This window comes from Panicum virgatum, chromosome 5N (assembly GCF_016808335.1).
Source record: "Panicum virgatum strain AP13 chromosome 5N, P.virgatum_v5, whole genome shotgun sequence".
In the NCBI taxonomy this organism is placed as follows: Eukaryota; Viridiplantae; Streptophyta; class Magnoliopsida; order Poales; family Poaceae; genus Panicum; species Panicum virgatum.
In genome coordinates, this window is record NC_053149.1 from 34,715,070 (window position 1) to 34,728,001 (window position 12,932).

Genomic DNA, 12,932 nt, shown 5'->3' on the forward strand with positions numbered 1-12,932 from the left:
CCCTTTTATAGCTGGATTAGGTCGGTGGTGCGGCGGGGTAGGTGGCCGGCGTCGCAAGTTCTGCGGCGGCCATTAATGGCGTGCTTGTGTCGCGACGCGGCGTGCGGCGAGGGTGTGGGCGCCGAGGCCATCGTCGAGCATGTGGGGGAGTGCTGTTGGGCACAGCGGTGGCGCGAGTGGCGAGGTAGGGCACGGCGAGCGGCGCGGCGGGCGCACGTGGGCGCGTGCGGGCTGAGCAGGGCCGGGGCGAGGTGCCAGTGGCGGGCGGTGATGGCGGGGCGGTGATGGTGGGGCGCTGGTCAGGCGGCCGCGTCGTGGCGCGCGGGGCAAGGGCGGTGCGGCGCGTGCGCGCGAGCGACGCTGGGGCCAGCGGCGTGCGCGGGGCCGGGGCAGCGCCAGCGGCTGCTTTGGTGCAGCGGGCACGCGCGGCCAGGCGACGCAGCGCTGGTGCGCGTGCGGCCAGGCAGCGTGCGTGGCGTGGTGGAGGTGGCCGGGGTGCGGGGCGCGCGCGCGTGTGCGACGGCGTGCGCCGCTCGGTGTGCCGCGGTGCGGCGAGCGCGTGCGGGTGCGCGCGGGTGCGCACGCGTGGGCGTGCGTGGGGAGCGGCGTGTGCGCGCGGGGAGTGAGTGGAACGTGAGCGGGCGGGCGGCGTCGTGGCCAGGGAGGGCCGGGGCAGGCCGGAGAGGGAGCAGGGAGTGAGGGGAGGGGGAAGAAAGGAAGGAGGGAGGGAGAGAAAGGAAAAAGAGAAAGGGAAAAGAAAAAGAAGAAATGGGAAAAAGGAAAAAGAAATAGAGGGAAAGAAAATGGGAGGGAGGGAAAAGAAAAAGAAGGGAGGGGAGGCAGTGCGCGCCAGCGGCGATCGCGGCCGCGGTCGGCCACGCGCGGCGTGCGGGCCGCGGAAGGTGGGGCACGCGGTCGGCAGGAAGAGAGGAAAAAGGAGAGGGGAAAAAGAGGGGGCGGGATTCGCGGTGGCCGGTTACGACGCGTTGCGTTTGATGGGAAAGGATGGGACGCGGATTGAAATCGGATGTCGGGTTGTTCGGGAGAGGTTCTGGGAATTAAGGTTCAGGGTTTGAGTCGAGCTCAACGACAAAAACAACTTTAGCGCATGATTTATTTTGGTGAGTTTTTGGGATGTTACAGGCCCCGCCTCGCCGGCGCGGCCCCGGCCCGCCCCGGCACCGCCCCTCCGCCATGGCCCTGCCCCGGCGCGGCCCAGGCCCGGTGCGCCCCGGCCCGCCCCGGCCCGGTGCGGCTCCGCCGGCCTCGCCCTGCCTTGCCCCGGTGCCGCCCAGGCCCAGTGCCCCCCCGCACCGCCCCGCCCTGCCGGCGCCCCGGCTCCGTCGCGGCCCTGCCCCACGGCGTCTTGCAGGAGAAGAAGAAGGTCGCTCGCCGTTAAGCTTCGAGGTGAGGACTTGAACAAAAATTTCACATCCTATATTTTGGTAGTGCTTTTAATTAGTTTGTTGGTAGGTAGTTGTATGTCACTAGTTTAGATAGAAAACTCGATTGCCTAGTAGGTAGTTGTATCTCACTTTGCCGCTCTTGCCATCGCTGGAGAGTATTTTGGATAGAAAATTGTATTGCCTGTGATGATATATGCTATATATATTGACCTTGAGCTTGAGCATGAGTGTTTGTCGAAGTGTGTTATTTCTGTTCTATGGATATGCTTATCATGGTTGTCATGAAACCATGTGACACATCCATGCCCAAGCAACAACTCGGGTGCGATGATGTTAAGATTGGGCTGGATGTGTCTCATGGTTTAATGACGGTCATGAATTTATTATAGGTTTCTTATGCTTCAAGTTCAAGGTCAAATGAAAGGGAACATATCTAAGGCATGTTTGTTGGTTGTCGACCACTGTGCTGTTTTATCTTTGCAGAATTTCAAACTGAAATGTTCAATTATTGATACTATGTAGTTGTTTTTTGTTTGTAGGAGAGGTTGTGGCACCGTTCTTGACTCATCACCACTAGTACAGAACCTCTTTTCTATGACAAACAATATTCGTCATGGAAAACACCGTTTTCGTCACAGAAAGTGTTTTGTGACGAATTAATGACGAATTTGAAATCGTCACTATGGGAGCGTCACATTTGATTTTTCGTGACGAAGCGGCCAAATTCGTCATAGAACTGTTTTTTTAGTGACGAACTGGTTATTCGTCATGGAACTGCTTTCGTTCTATGACTAATGCAAGGCGTCATTAATTTCGTCATGGAAGACGCTGCCACGTGGCACACGCCATGCTGGCAGCTGACGTAACGAGCTGCCACGCTGGCAGAGCCACGTGTCGCCTTCCCGGGATGCCACGTGTCTGCTTCCAGCGGCGCCACGTGTCTGCTTCTGGTCGTGCCACGTGTCGTGTTCCGGTGGCGCCATGTGTCTACTTCAGGTCGAGCCACGTGTTCTATTCTGGTCTAGCCACTTGTCCTGTTCTTTTTTGCACCACGTGTTGTATTCTGGTCGCGCCACATGTTTTATTCTGGTCGTGCCACATGTCGCTTTCTGTTCGCTCCACGTGGTAGCTTCTAGTTGCTCCACGTGGACGCTTCCTGTTGCGACACGCACCACACAGAGGCAATTCTTAAAGATGTACAGAATAACAGACACCAAAATATAGCACAAAATAACAGCTGATCATGTCTAGTTCATCACACAAACACTATTCATCACAGAGTTCAAACACTATTCATCACAAAGTTCACACAGGCATCAAAGTGTTTAACCAGCACCAAGTGCTTCACCCAGAACCCACCGAACGTGACCCAGCACCCACCAGACACAAGTTCACCATACACCCATCACCAGAGAAGTTCACCAGACAAAATCCAACCCACCAGACTGCAGCTCATCAAACTGAAGGACCACTATTGGCTCCACTGTTGATCATAAAAAACCGGTGCATCAGCGCATTGGTTTCCTCCGTCGCCTTCTTGTTCTCTTCCACTTGCCGCTTGTATTCTTCCAACTCTCTTCGGGTCTTCTCAAGCGCTTCGTCTGTGCTCTGAGATTTTTCCTTTAGCACAATCACTTCCTCTTGGAGAAGTGCAGAACCTTGTCTTTCAGCTGATAGCTGTGCCTCGAGCACCCTTTCTTTGGCTGTGGGTGCTTTTGTCGGGCTTATGGGCTGCACACCAATGTTCTTCAGGAAGATGTTGCTGCTATTCTTGGGGAGCACCTTGGAGACGACCTCTGCACTTGAGACTACTGCATTGCCTTCGGCAGGAGGCATGGCCTTAAGGGCTTCCATGTCAGCCTGACATAATCTAAAACCAAATGTCAATTAGTTGGCTGCTATTCAATGCAGGAACGAATAGTTAAAATGCACCAATGCCAACAAATCATAAGTAACGTAGCAGCAGGAGCAATGGCATACAGAACTGAAGGAAATACTAACAACAAATCAGATTATGCTACAACCATAAAATAGTCCATTTACCTAGCAAACGACTGTGCTAGCCTAAAAAGACTCATAGATTTACCAAATGCAGCACTATGAGATATTTCTCCCCTGTGTTCTTGCAAACAGTCAGAAAATGCAATCTACAAGCATGGCAGAGCCTCAACTACACTGGCCTGCTGCAAATTTATGTGTTAACATTGGAAGATGAAGAATTCATGCCTACTAACAGCATAAGCCAAGTTGCCTTATTAGTATAGTCATATTGTACTTACTACTGCTTCTTTTGCAGTTTCACTCAGTCCTTTCTTGCGGCTGGTATGGCATTCTTTGAAGACCTCCACTACATCAAGTTCTTCATCAGAGGCATCTTCTTGGTCCCCATCAGCGGGGTCTTCAAGTTCTCCAATAGCATCTTCTTGATTTGCACGTGCTGCAGCCATTTTCTTTTGTGTCTGTTCGGCATGGAATGCACGAAGTAGTTAAAATGAGTAGCACAGAGGCAGTGGAGTTAAGAAGTAACATAGCACCAGCAGTAGCAAGTGACACAAGAACGAAATAGTAGCAGCAGTAACATAGCAGCAGCAACAACATGTAACAATGTACCAGCAGCAACATGTGTGACACACGAAAGAAAATGAAGCAGTAATAACATAACAGCAGCAGAAACATCTAACATAGCAGCAGCAGTAAAAAAAGTGACCCTCCTCATACATATTCATGCAGCTGTGCAACATAGCAACGAGAACCCGTTGTCTGGTGGAACTTGACTTCGCCACGGTTTTGCGTGTTCTTCTCTGCTGTTTGCTACAACAGGTCACATATGAATGAATAAATTTATAATTCATCCAACATAGCTGCAAGAACATGTACACGAGAACTAAAGAATTGCACTAAGATAACATACCAAGTTTTTGGGATTCATCCACTTTTCAACCAGTTTGTTCCACATTTCATCAGTCATGTAGGAGACAGGTGATGTTCTTCTGATCTGATCAATTGGAATCCCAGTGAAGTATTTTTTTTCTTTAGCCTGTAGCGCTTCTGTCTTATAGAAGATTGGAACACACTGTAGCAAGCCTCCTCAACTGCCTTTTCTCTGGTGTCCACACGCAGCCTTAACTGAAACATTTTTAGAGAGATCTGTCATTAGCAGCAAAAGATGAACACTGTTATAGTCAAATGCAACATGTACTGAGTATAAAGGAACTTACTCCTAGCTTTCCTATGAAGTTATCAAAAATGGGTTTACTCTCCTTTTCCTTGTTATGTTTCCAATGGGTGAAGACAGGAACATGATCTCTAACAACGACACCAGCTTTGGAAGCAAATTTCGCCGCTTGAACCGGGTCATGGGGTCTTTTGAATCCATCTGCAACAGTTATAGGCAACTTGCTCTTCATCGATCGTGTCATCTTGTCAAGCAATATCCCTTTTGTTCGTGTCCTAGCCTTTCTTGGGGCAGGCTCTACAAAAGACCAACCAATTGAGAATGTTAGTACTAATAAAATGACAAGATGTAACATAGCAGCAGCAGTAACATGTGACACATAAATGATAAACAACAGTAGTTAACACAGATCTTGTAATGCACAAGTTAATACAACACCTGCTAATCATATGTATCAACAATATAAAAAAGAGCCATCAGCAACATATAACATGTAATATAGCAGCAGCAACAACAAAAGAGGTAGCAACAGTAACATAGCAGCATCAGCAACATGTGACATAGCAGCAACAGTAAAAAAAGAGGCAGTGTTAGCAAATGCCACTTGCCTTCAGCTCCTGCTTGTGTCGTTTCTTCAGGGTGCACCTCTTCTTCTCCCTCAGGCTGCTCTCCTTCACCACCAAAACCATCATTCTCATAAGCCCCATAGTAGGACCAGACAACACCGTGATCTTCTGACATTGGAGTTAACCCTTGCTGATCTTCATCACTTGGTTGTGTTGGCTGTTGGCGCCCTTGCTGATCTTCATCACTTGGTTGAGTTGGCTGTTGCCTTGTGGAGGAGGATTTTGTTGCCACACCTGGAGGCCTCTCATTGGAAGGACTTGGCCTGATTCTCTTACCCTGGGTTCCTCCTTGAACAGCTACATCTTCAGCTTCAGCAGGTCTCTAATTTGGAGCTTGAGACCTCAATCGCTTACTCTTTCTTGCACCTCCAGGTGGCATTTCTACAGTTCCTTTTTCGGCGCCTTGCATTGATTTTCTTTCGAAAATGTTTAGGAGGCTATAGTAGGAGAGAAAAGATCTTGTTAGCACATGAATGAATTAGAAAAACAAGTCAAATAATGAACTGCTACCAGAAGTAAGAAATGCAAGTGTTCATCACATCCCCAGGTACCTCAATAATCATTAGAGGAACAGGCTCGTCGACTAGCTCCTCGTCTAATGACATATCATCATCGGTGTCTCCCTGAACCTGCTCCGTAGTTTCAGGGAGATAATCTGAATCATATGTATCTCCAGGACGACTACCCTGTTCCCCTTCCCTTATTCCCGTTGAACTTGCAGATGCATTTGCAAATGAATTTACAGTTGCTGAAAATTTGTTGAGGCCAAGTGCTTCAAATCTTGCATTATTCTCTGCTATGTTCTTGTCCCGCTGCCTCTCGTAATCAGTTTTTGCAGTTTCTTACACGCGTAAACACATAATACGACAGGTGAGGATGTTGCATTCATAGAAATTCTAATTATTCATAACATATTGACTACCTCAATTCTAATTGCCTAATGCTGGTTGGTGACACAAACCAAGTATGGTTCTAAATCCTTAACAACAATGCATATCAAGAATCATATATTCTACACAGCACCTGGTGTAAGGCAGGAAGCATACAATGAAAAAATAGCACCTGGTGTGATCTGAGCAATATACATGAACTGTAATGCATTTTAACACATGTATAATGATTTAACACAGCAGTAGATAATCATATCTAAACATAGCAGTAGATAATCATATATAAACACAGTAGTAGATAATCATATGTAAACACAGCAGTAGATAATTATATCTAAACACAGAAGTAGTTAATCATATTGTCACATAGCAGTAGTTAATCATATCTATCAACACAGCAGTAGTTAACACAGATCTTGTAATGCAGAAGTTAACCCATCACCTGCTAATCATATCTAGATTAATTTGATTCATTTAATCACGACAGTAGTAGTATAATTTTGGAGGTACATATACAGAAACATCATTCACAAATCCGAACCCTAATCCTGAAACATCATTCACGAATTGGTCCAAATTCTAATCCCGCTCGAGATACAAATCCTAATCCAACTAATTCTCGTCCAGCTCGAGCTCCGAACCCTAATCCAACTCGAGCTCCAAACCCTAAGAACTGGAACCATCATCGAGGGTGTAGGTATTTGGCTTACCTGCTACTGCACCGCGTCTAGTCTTTACCATACTTCGTTGAAGAGCTAACGGGATCCGGTCGGCGGCGGCGTCGGCGTAGTAGATCCGCAAGGTTCCAGTGGCGAGGTGAGGTAGCAGATCAGGTCGGCGAAGGCGATGAAGCAGAGCCGGTTCCGGTGGTGAGGTAAGGTAGCAGACCAGGTCGGCGACGGCGAGGAAGCAGAGCTGCTTCCGGTGGGCGTCGTGTGTCGTCGTCATCGAGGTGCGGACCGGCCGGGGTGTCGCGCGTCGGCGAGGTGCGGACCCGGCCGGCTTGTCGGGCGTCGTCGAGTGCGGATCTGGCCGGCGCGGTGGGCGTCGACGAAGAGACAGCCGCGGCGGCGGCTAGGGTTTAGAGGGGGAGAGGGAGAGAGGGAGAGAGAGAGGGACGAAATGAGAAAGAGAGAGTGACAAAATGAGGGAGAGAGGATTTATCTAGAGCCGGCCGGGGTGTCGCGCGACTGGCAGGTGGCCCCAGGAATGAAATTAGATCGGGAGAGATAAAAAAAGTGAAATTAGAGCGGGAGGTTAGCAGCGGGAGAGGGTGGGAGGATATTTGGCTTGCCGCCGAGAGGGAGATGGCTCACTGGCAGGTGGCCCCAGTTTTGAAATTAGAGCTAGATAGCTTCAAACAACATTTTCAAATACTAAACGATTTCAAATTAAAAAGTCATCAACTAGACAATTGTATAACTCATCAAAATCTACAACTTTCATTTTTGGCATTTCTCCGTCCGAGTCTTTTTTAATGATTCAAATTTTGAAATTCAAAATTTGACAATTTGTAACAACAATTTGAGTGAGTAAATGAATTCAAATGGAAAAGTCAATAAAACCAAACTTGCAGAACTAGTCAAGATGTACAAACTTTATTTTGGTTAATTCTCCATCCGACTTTGTTTGAACAAATTGAAATTTGAATTTCAAAAAATGACAAGTAGATTCAAGTTTTTTAACACTAAATGATGTCAAATCAAAAAGGAATGAATACCAAAGTTTTGTAACTCAACAAGCTCTACAAACTTTATTTAGATCATTTTTTATTTGAGAAAGTCGTTACAATATGCAGTACAAATCTGACAAACCCCTAACATAGCTCCTTACACTATGAGGGTGATGTGTAGGATTTGTGAACAACTTTAGTATCACTTCGTCGGATGAACAAATGACCTAAATAAAGTTTGTCGGTCTCGATGAGTTATACAATCTTGTTATTCATGACTTTTTCATTTGAAATTACTTAGTCCCCCAAAATTTTGTTTGAATATGTAACATTCAAAAATTCAAAAGTCTACCCGTCGAAACTAATTCAAATGAACAAATGACCCAAATAAAGTTTGTCTGTCTCGATGAGTTATACAATCTTGTTATTCATGACTTTTTCATTTGAAATTACTTAGTCCCCAAAATTTTGTTTGAATATGTAACATTCAAAAATTCAAAAGTCAACCCATCGAAACTAATTCAAATGAACAAATGACCCAAATAAAGTTTGTCGGTCTCGATGAGTTATACAATCTTGTTATTCATCACTTTTTCGTTTGAAATTACTTAGTCCCCCAAAATTGGTATAATCAGCTTTTTTTCTTAAGAAGACAGTGCCAATCAGTGACCGTTAGATTCTCATAGTTGTTGATGTTGGGTCTCCATATGCTTGAACCAAAAGTGTGGTTGGATAGTCTTGTCGTTTTGTGGCATACAGGTTTGGGGCTTGATTAATTATTACCAAATAAAGGCTGTTGCAGTAAAATGTTTTTATTACAGGCTGATGGTGGCTCCTATTCTTCCTCATTTGACTAGCAGTTAGCAGGTGTTTTTTTGTTTACAGCAGTGTGGTTAGTGCAGGGATCACCTGAACTCGTGTCTGCACCATCTGCACAATCTGCTGTGACAAAGACAGTATGGCAAATTCATCATGATCACTATTCACCACCATCCTCATAAGATTGATGGACAAGTAAATCAAACAGAAAAATGCATTATTATACTACTAATCACATGGAACCAGCCATCAGGGATTCTCAGTAAAGATAAAACTGTCCAAAAGAACTGATTTTCTCATTTTTGCTGTCTCAGGTTCACAGCAATCATGTTCATGGTAAAATGTTTTCTCAGACACAGTTACCACTCGCCAGCTCAAGCAACCAGGACACGAAACTGTCCAAAGAAAAATCAGGACATGAAGGCCACAGTTATAAAAAAAGTGCAACGCGACAATATCACAGGCACATTAGCAGCTATCACCTACACTACACAGCAACCATATCACAGGCAGGTCAATCACCCAAGCAGAAGAGGCCTATCTTTTTTCTTGTTAATCTAATAATCATCATCTTTGATCCAACCATTTGACAGCCCTTGATGGACAGCCGGATGGCCCATGCCTTGCGATAGGAACTGACGTGAGGCATTGCATCAAGGCCGGAGGTGCAGTCCCGGGAAGGAATTTCTTGGTGGAAGAGTTCTAGCATTATGCCTGGCTGCAGGACGTGAGTCGTCTGGCTGTCCGCACTGGGAGTCCGCTTCAGGTTTCACAGCAGGTAGCTTGTCTTCCGTCCTTTGATGCTGTCCACGAGCTGCAGGACTGCCCAACGGTGGTACATTGCTCAGCTCTCCCTCCTCCAGGACTGACCAAAGGATGTCAGTTACATAAATGCAAGTTCCAACAAAAAAGGCAAGAAGTAAAAGAGAATCTGTAAATGTTGTGGTTACCCATTCACAGATGTTTTCTTGGTCGACCCATTCATTCGGGTCTGGATTGGGGCACCTGCATCCTTCAGTATGGGTTCTGGAAAAGCTTGCATAAAACTAGTGAGTTTATAATAGTACATGTTAGTTTATAATAGACAGAAAGAAGTAGAGATTTCGAGGAGAGATAGGGGCAAAAAACTATCAATTAGTTTCTGTAGAAAGAACCAATGGTTGTAAAGCCCATTTAAAACCTGTACTAGGAGTTGCCATTTTCTGAACAGAAGTTGCCCCGTGCCAGTTCGTGTAATGGCATTCCAACAGAAACTGGCATTTGTTGGATGGCACAGTAACATGTATTTCCTTGAGCCTCATGGACAAGGTTGTCTTATGGTTATTGATCAATGCCATTACAGCTCTATAACCACAAGCCATTTTGGCAAATTGTGGGCTAGAAATCGTCTGTAGTACTAATAACTGACGAATGATACTTGCCACTAAACTAATCAAATGCTGGTGCTGGCTGTGAAATACAGCCAAGGTTGATATTTTAGTTACTGAGATTTGGCCTTTGCCTTTGCATACAGAATGGTTGTGACTATTACCATGCAACAGCACAAAACAAGCATTAAAGCTTGGTCTAATCTAGCAACAAGAATAAAAATGCTGAAACTCAACAACTTCTCTAGCTATATCAGTTCATTAGCATAACAGAGAAAAATTGATGGGAGCCTAGAGCTCAGACAATACCAAACCGACTTAACCAAAAATAAATAAATGGAGCAAAAGATACACTAAAATCAAGATTTATATCAGTAAGAAATATCCTTGAATACCTGAAGCTGAGTTGATATCTATATGTCAGCTTCTAACAAATAAGTGGTTGACTGCCTGTTTGCTAAATATTAAAGATACACTCAAACAAATAAAAGACAGCCAATGCAAAATTTAGCATGTATACTACCTTTGGTTGAATGAGATCATTTTTTTTGTAGAAACAATTTTTCCCAGAAGCTTCTAACATTTCCTTCAATAGCACCCCTCGGCAGTAGTTTGCTCACCTTTCCTTCTCAAAACTTGGCATTGATGTCCAGCTGCAATTGTGCTTCCTCCCTGCTCGTCCCTTGAACTTTATAGGTCCCTGTTGAATGGTTAAAACGAAGAGTCTTAATTCTCTTTCCTGTCAGAAAAACTACATCAATGCATCAAGAATGGAAAAGCCACTGCTAACTAAATCATGGTCAAAATCTCATGTACCTAAATCAGCAGTGCAGATGTAAGTAAATATGCTTATAACTAGCAAACTGCATATATTCCAAAACAATGATAGGATTGTGAATCAGTAATTATACCTAATGTTATGGCAAGTGCTTGAACTGTATGGGGAAAAAATCAGATCTCAGCATTTACATAGAAATAGCATGTTCAGTGCAAATATTTACATACTAAGCATCTAGGCACAACACAGCGGTGAAGTGTTCCTCACCTTTTGTTGGTTCTAGCAATTTCAGGGATCATCTCCATCTACCTCCTCATCTTCATCTTCAGCGTTTTCATTGCCATTATCACTAAAATATTCCATCACACTGTCATCTTCCGCCTCCTCTGCATCTACAGAAATGTTGGCTCCCTTCTTGTTTCTTATAAGTTCATGTAAACGACCATCAATTCTAGTATATTCGCCATCCTGATTATTGACCTCAACCTCATCACCATCACCTTGCTGCACTTCGCCATCAGCCTCACCTTGCTGCACTATATGAGAACAGCAGTCTTCTTGGTAAATAAGGTCACTTTTTTCAGGCACATTATACACGTCCCTATGCTCAAATTTCTGCACTACTCGCCAATTCTTTCCCAAAGCCGTGTCTTCCATGTAGAATACCTTTTTGGATTGAGTTGCCAAAATGTAAGGGTCAGACTTGTACCACAATGACTGAATGTTAATGGATTTGAAATGTCCATCATCTCTGATGCCTGTTGTCTTGCCTACTACTTGATTGTACCAATCACATCCAAAGAGAACCACAGACCGAGTGGCTGGTGCAGTGGCGTTATACTGCAGCTCAATAATCTCATTAAGGACACCATAAAAATCAATTTCAGCATCACCATGAGTACCTGGAGTCATTACACCACTGTTCTGAGTCTGCAAGTATTTCTCACGGTGCACTGTGTTATACCTGACTCCATTGACAATGCAAGCAGACCAAAACCCCACTCGAAGATCAGGAAAACAAGACAAAGCATACAATCCATCAGTAACCTCTTCTGGACGATCTGTGCGCTTCTTGGCGATCTGGGTTCAAACAAAGAATACAAGTACTGCAGGACACTTACATGGCTCCTAAACCAGTTAGGAAAACCATTTTCAAGCCTTTTTTCAACATCATGTGGCCCTTCTTGCAATAACTCTGCCCTGTAGATGCTGTCCAGAAAAGCATAACCATCAGCAAAGCTTCACTTGCAATTCAGGATAAGACAATTTTGCAAATAAATAAAAACGATACTTACTCCACATATGGCTCAGCTTCTGTACAATTGTTTAGAACATACCAAACTAGTCTGAAATACATCTTATCATCGATGTATGTCCTCCTGTCGGCTCCTACGAGTTTGACACCATGCTTAAAAATTTTAGGGTCACTATCTAATGGTTCATCTACATTGATGGCATCATTACTGTTGAATTTGGTGTCGACATCCGCCATATACCTCGAACAAAATGTCAAGGTGTCACTTGCGCCATAGGCCTCCGCAATTGATCCTTCAGGCCTCGCCCTATTACTCACAAAATTCTTCAAAGTACCCAATCTCCTCTCTATTGGGTACATCCATCCATACTGAACAGGGCCTCTAAGCAATGCCTCATCAGGTAGATGCACAGCTAGGTGCACCATGACATCAAAAAAGGCTGGAGGGAAAATTTTCTCAAGCTTGCAAAGGATAACTGGGATTTTCTCCTTTAGTCCTTTCACAACATCTATCTTCAGATTTCTACTACACAATTCTCTGAAAAAGTCCCCAAGCTCCGCAATTGCTTCATACACATCTTTCCTCACCAATCCTCTTAATCCAGCAGGCATGATCTTTTGCAGTAGTACATGGCAACAATGAGTTTTCAGCCGCCCCTACAACTTGGTACCATCTGCACTTATGAATCTGCCTAGGTTGACGGCATAACCATGTGGAAACTTCACACCTTTGAGGAACTTGCAGAATCTAGTTCTATTTTCCTTGTTTAATACATAGAAAGCCTCTGGCATCCTACACCCATCTCCATCCTCTCGCAAGTGAAATTCGTGTCTAATGCCCATATCATACAAATCCAACCTTGCATTTTCGGTGTCCTTGTTCTTGCCCTCAATTTTGAGTAATATGCCAAGGAGGGCATCACAAATGTTCTTCTCTATGTGCA

At 44.9% G+C, this 12,932-nt stretch overlaps 1 protein-coding gene across 1 annotated transcript; it reads right to left on the reverse strand.

Moving 5' to 3' along the window:
• Positions 1-11,021: 11,021 nt before the first annotated feature.
• On the reverse strand, positions 11,022-12,639 carry LOC120674756. Its single transcript, XM_039955885.1, has 3 exons — positions 12,029-12,639; positions 11,855-11,942; positions 11,022-11,813 (listed from the first exon to the last, which is right to left on the reverse strand). The coding sequence occupies exons 1-3, from the start codon at positions 12,598-12,600 to the stop codon at positions 11,022-11,024; spliced, it is 1,452 nt and encodes a 483-aa protein (XP_039811819.1). The 5' UTR covers positions 12,601-12,639.
• Between the last annotated feature and the right edge of the window lie 293 nt (positions 12,640-12,932).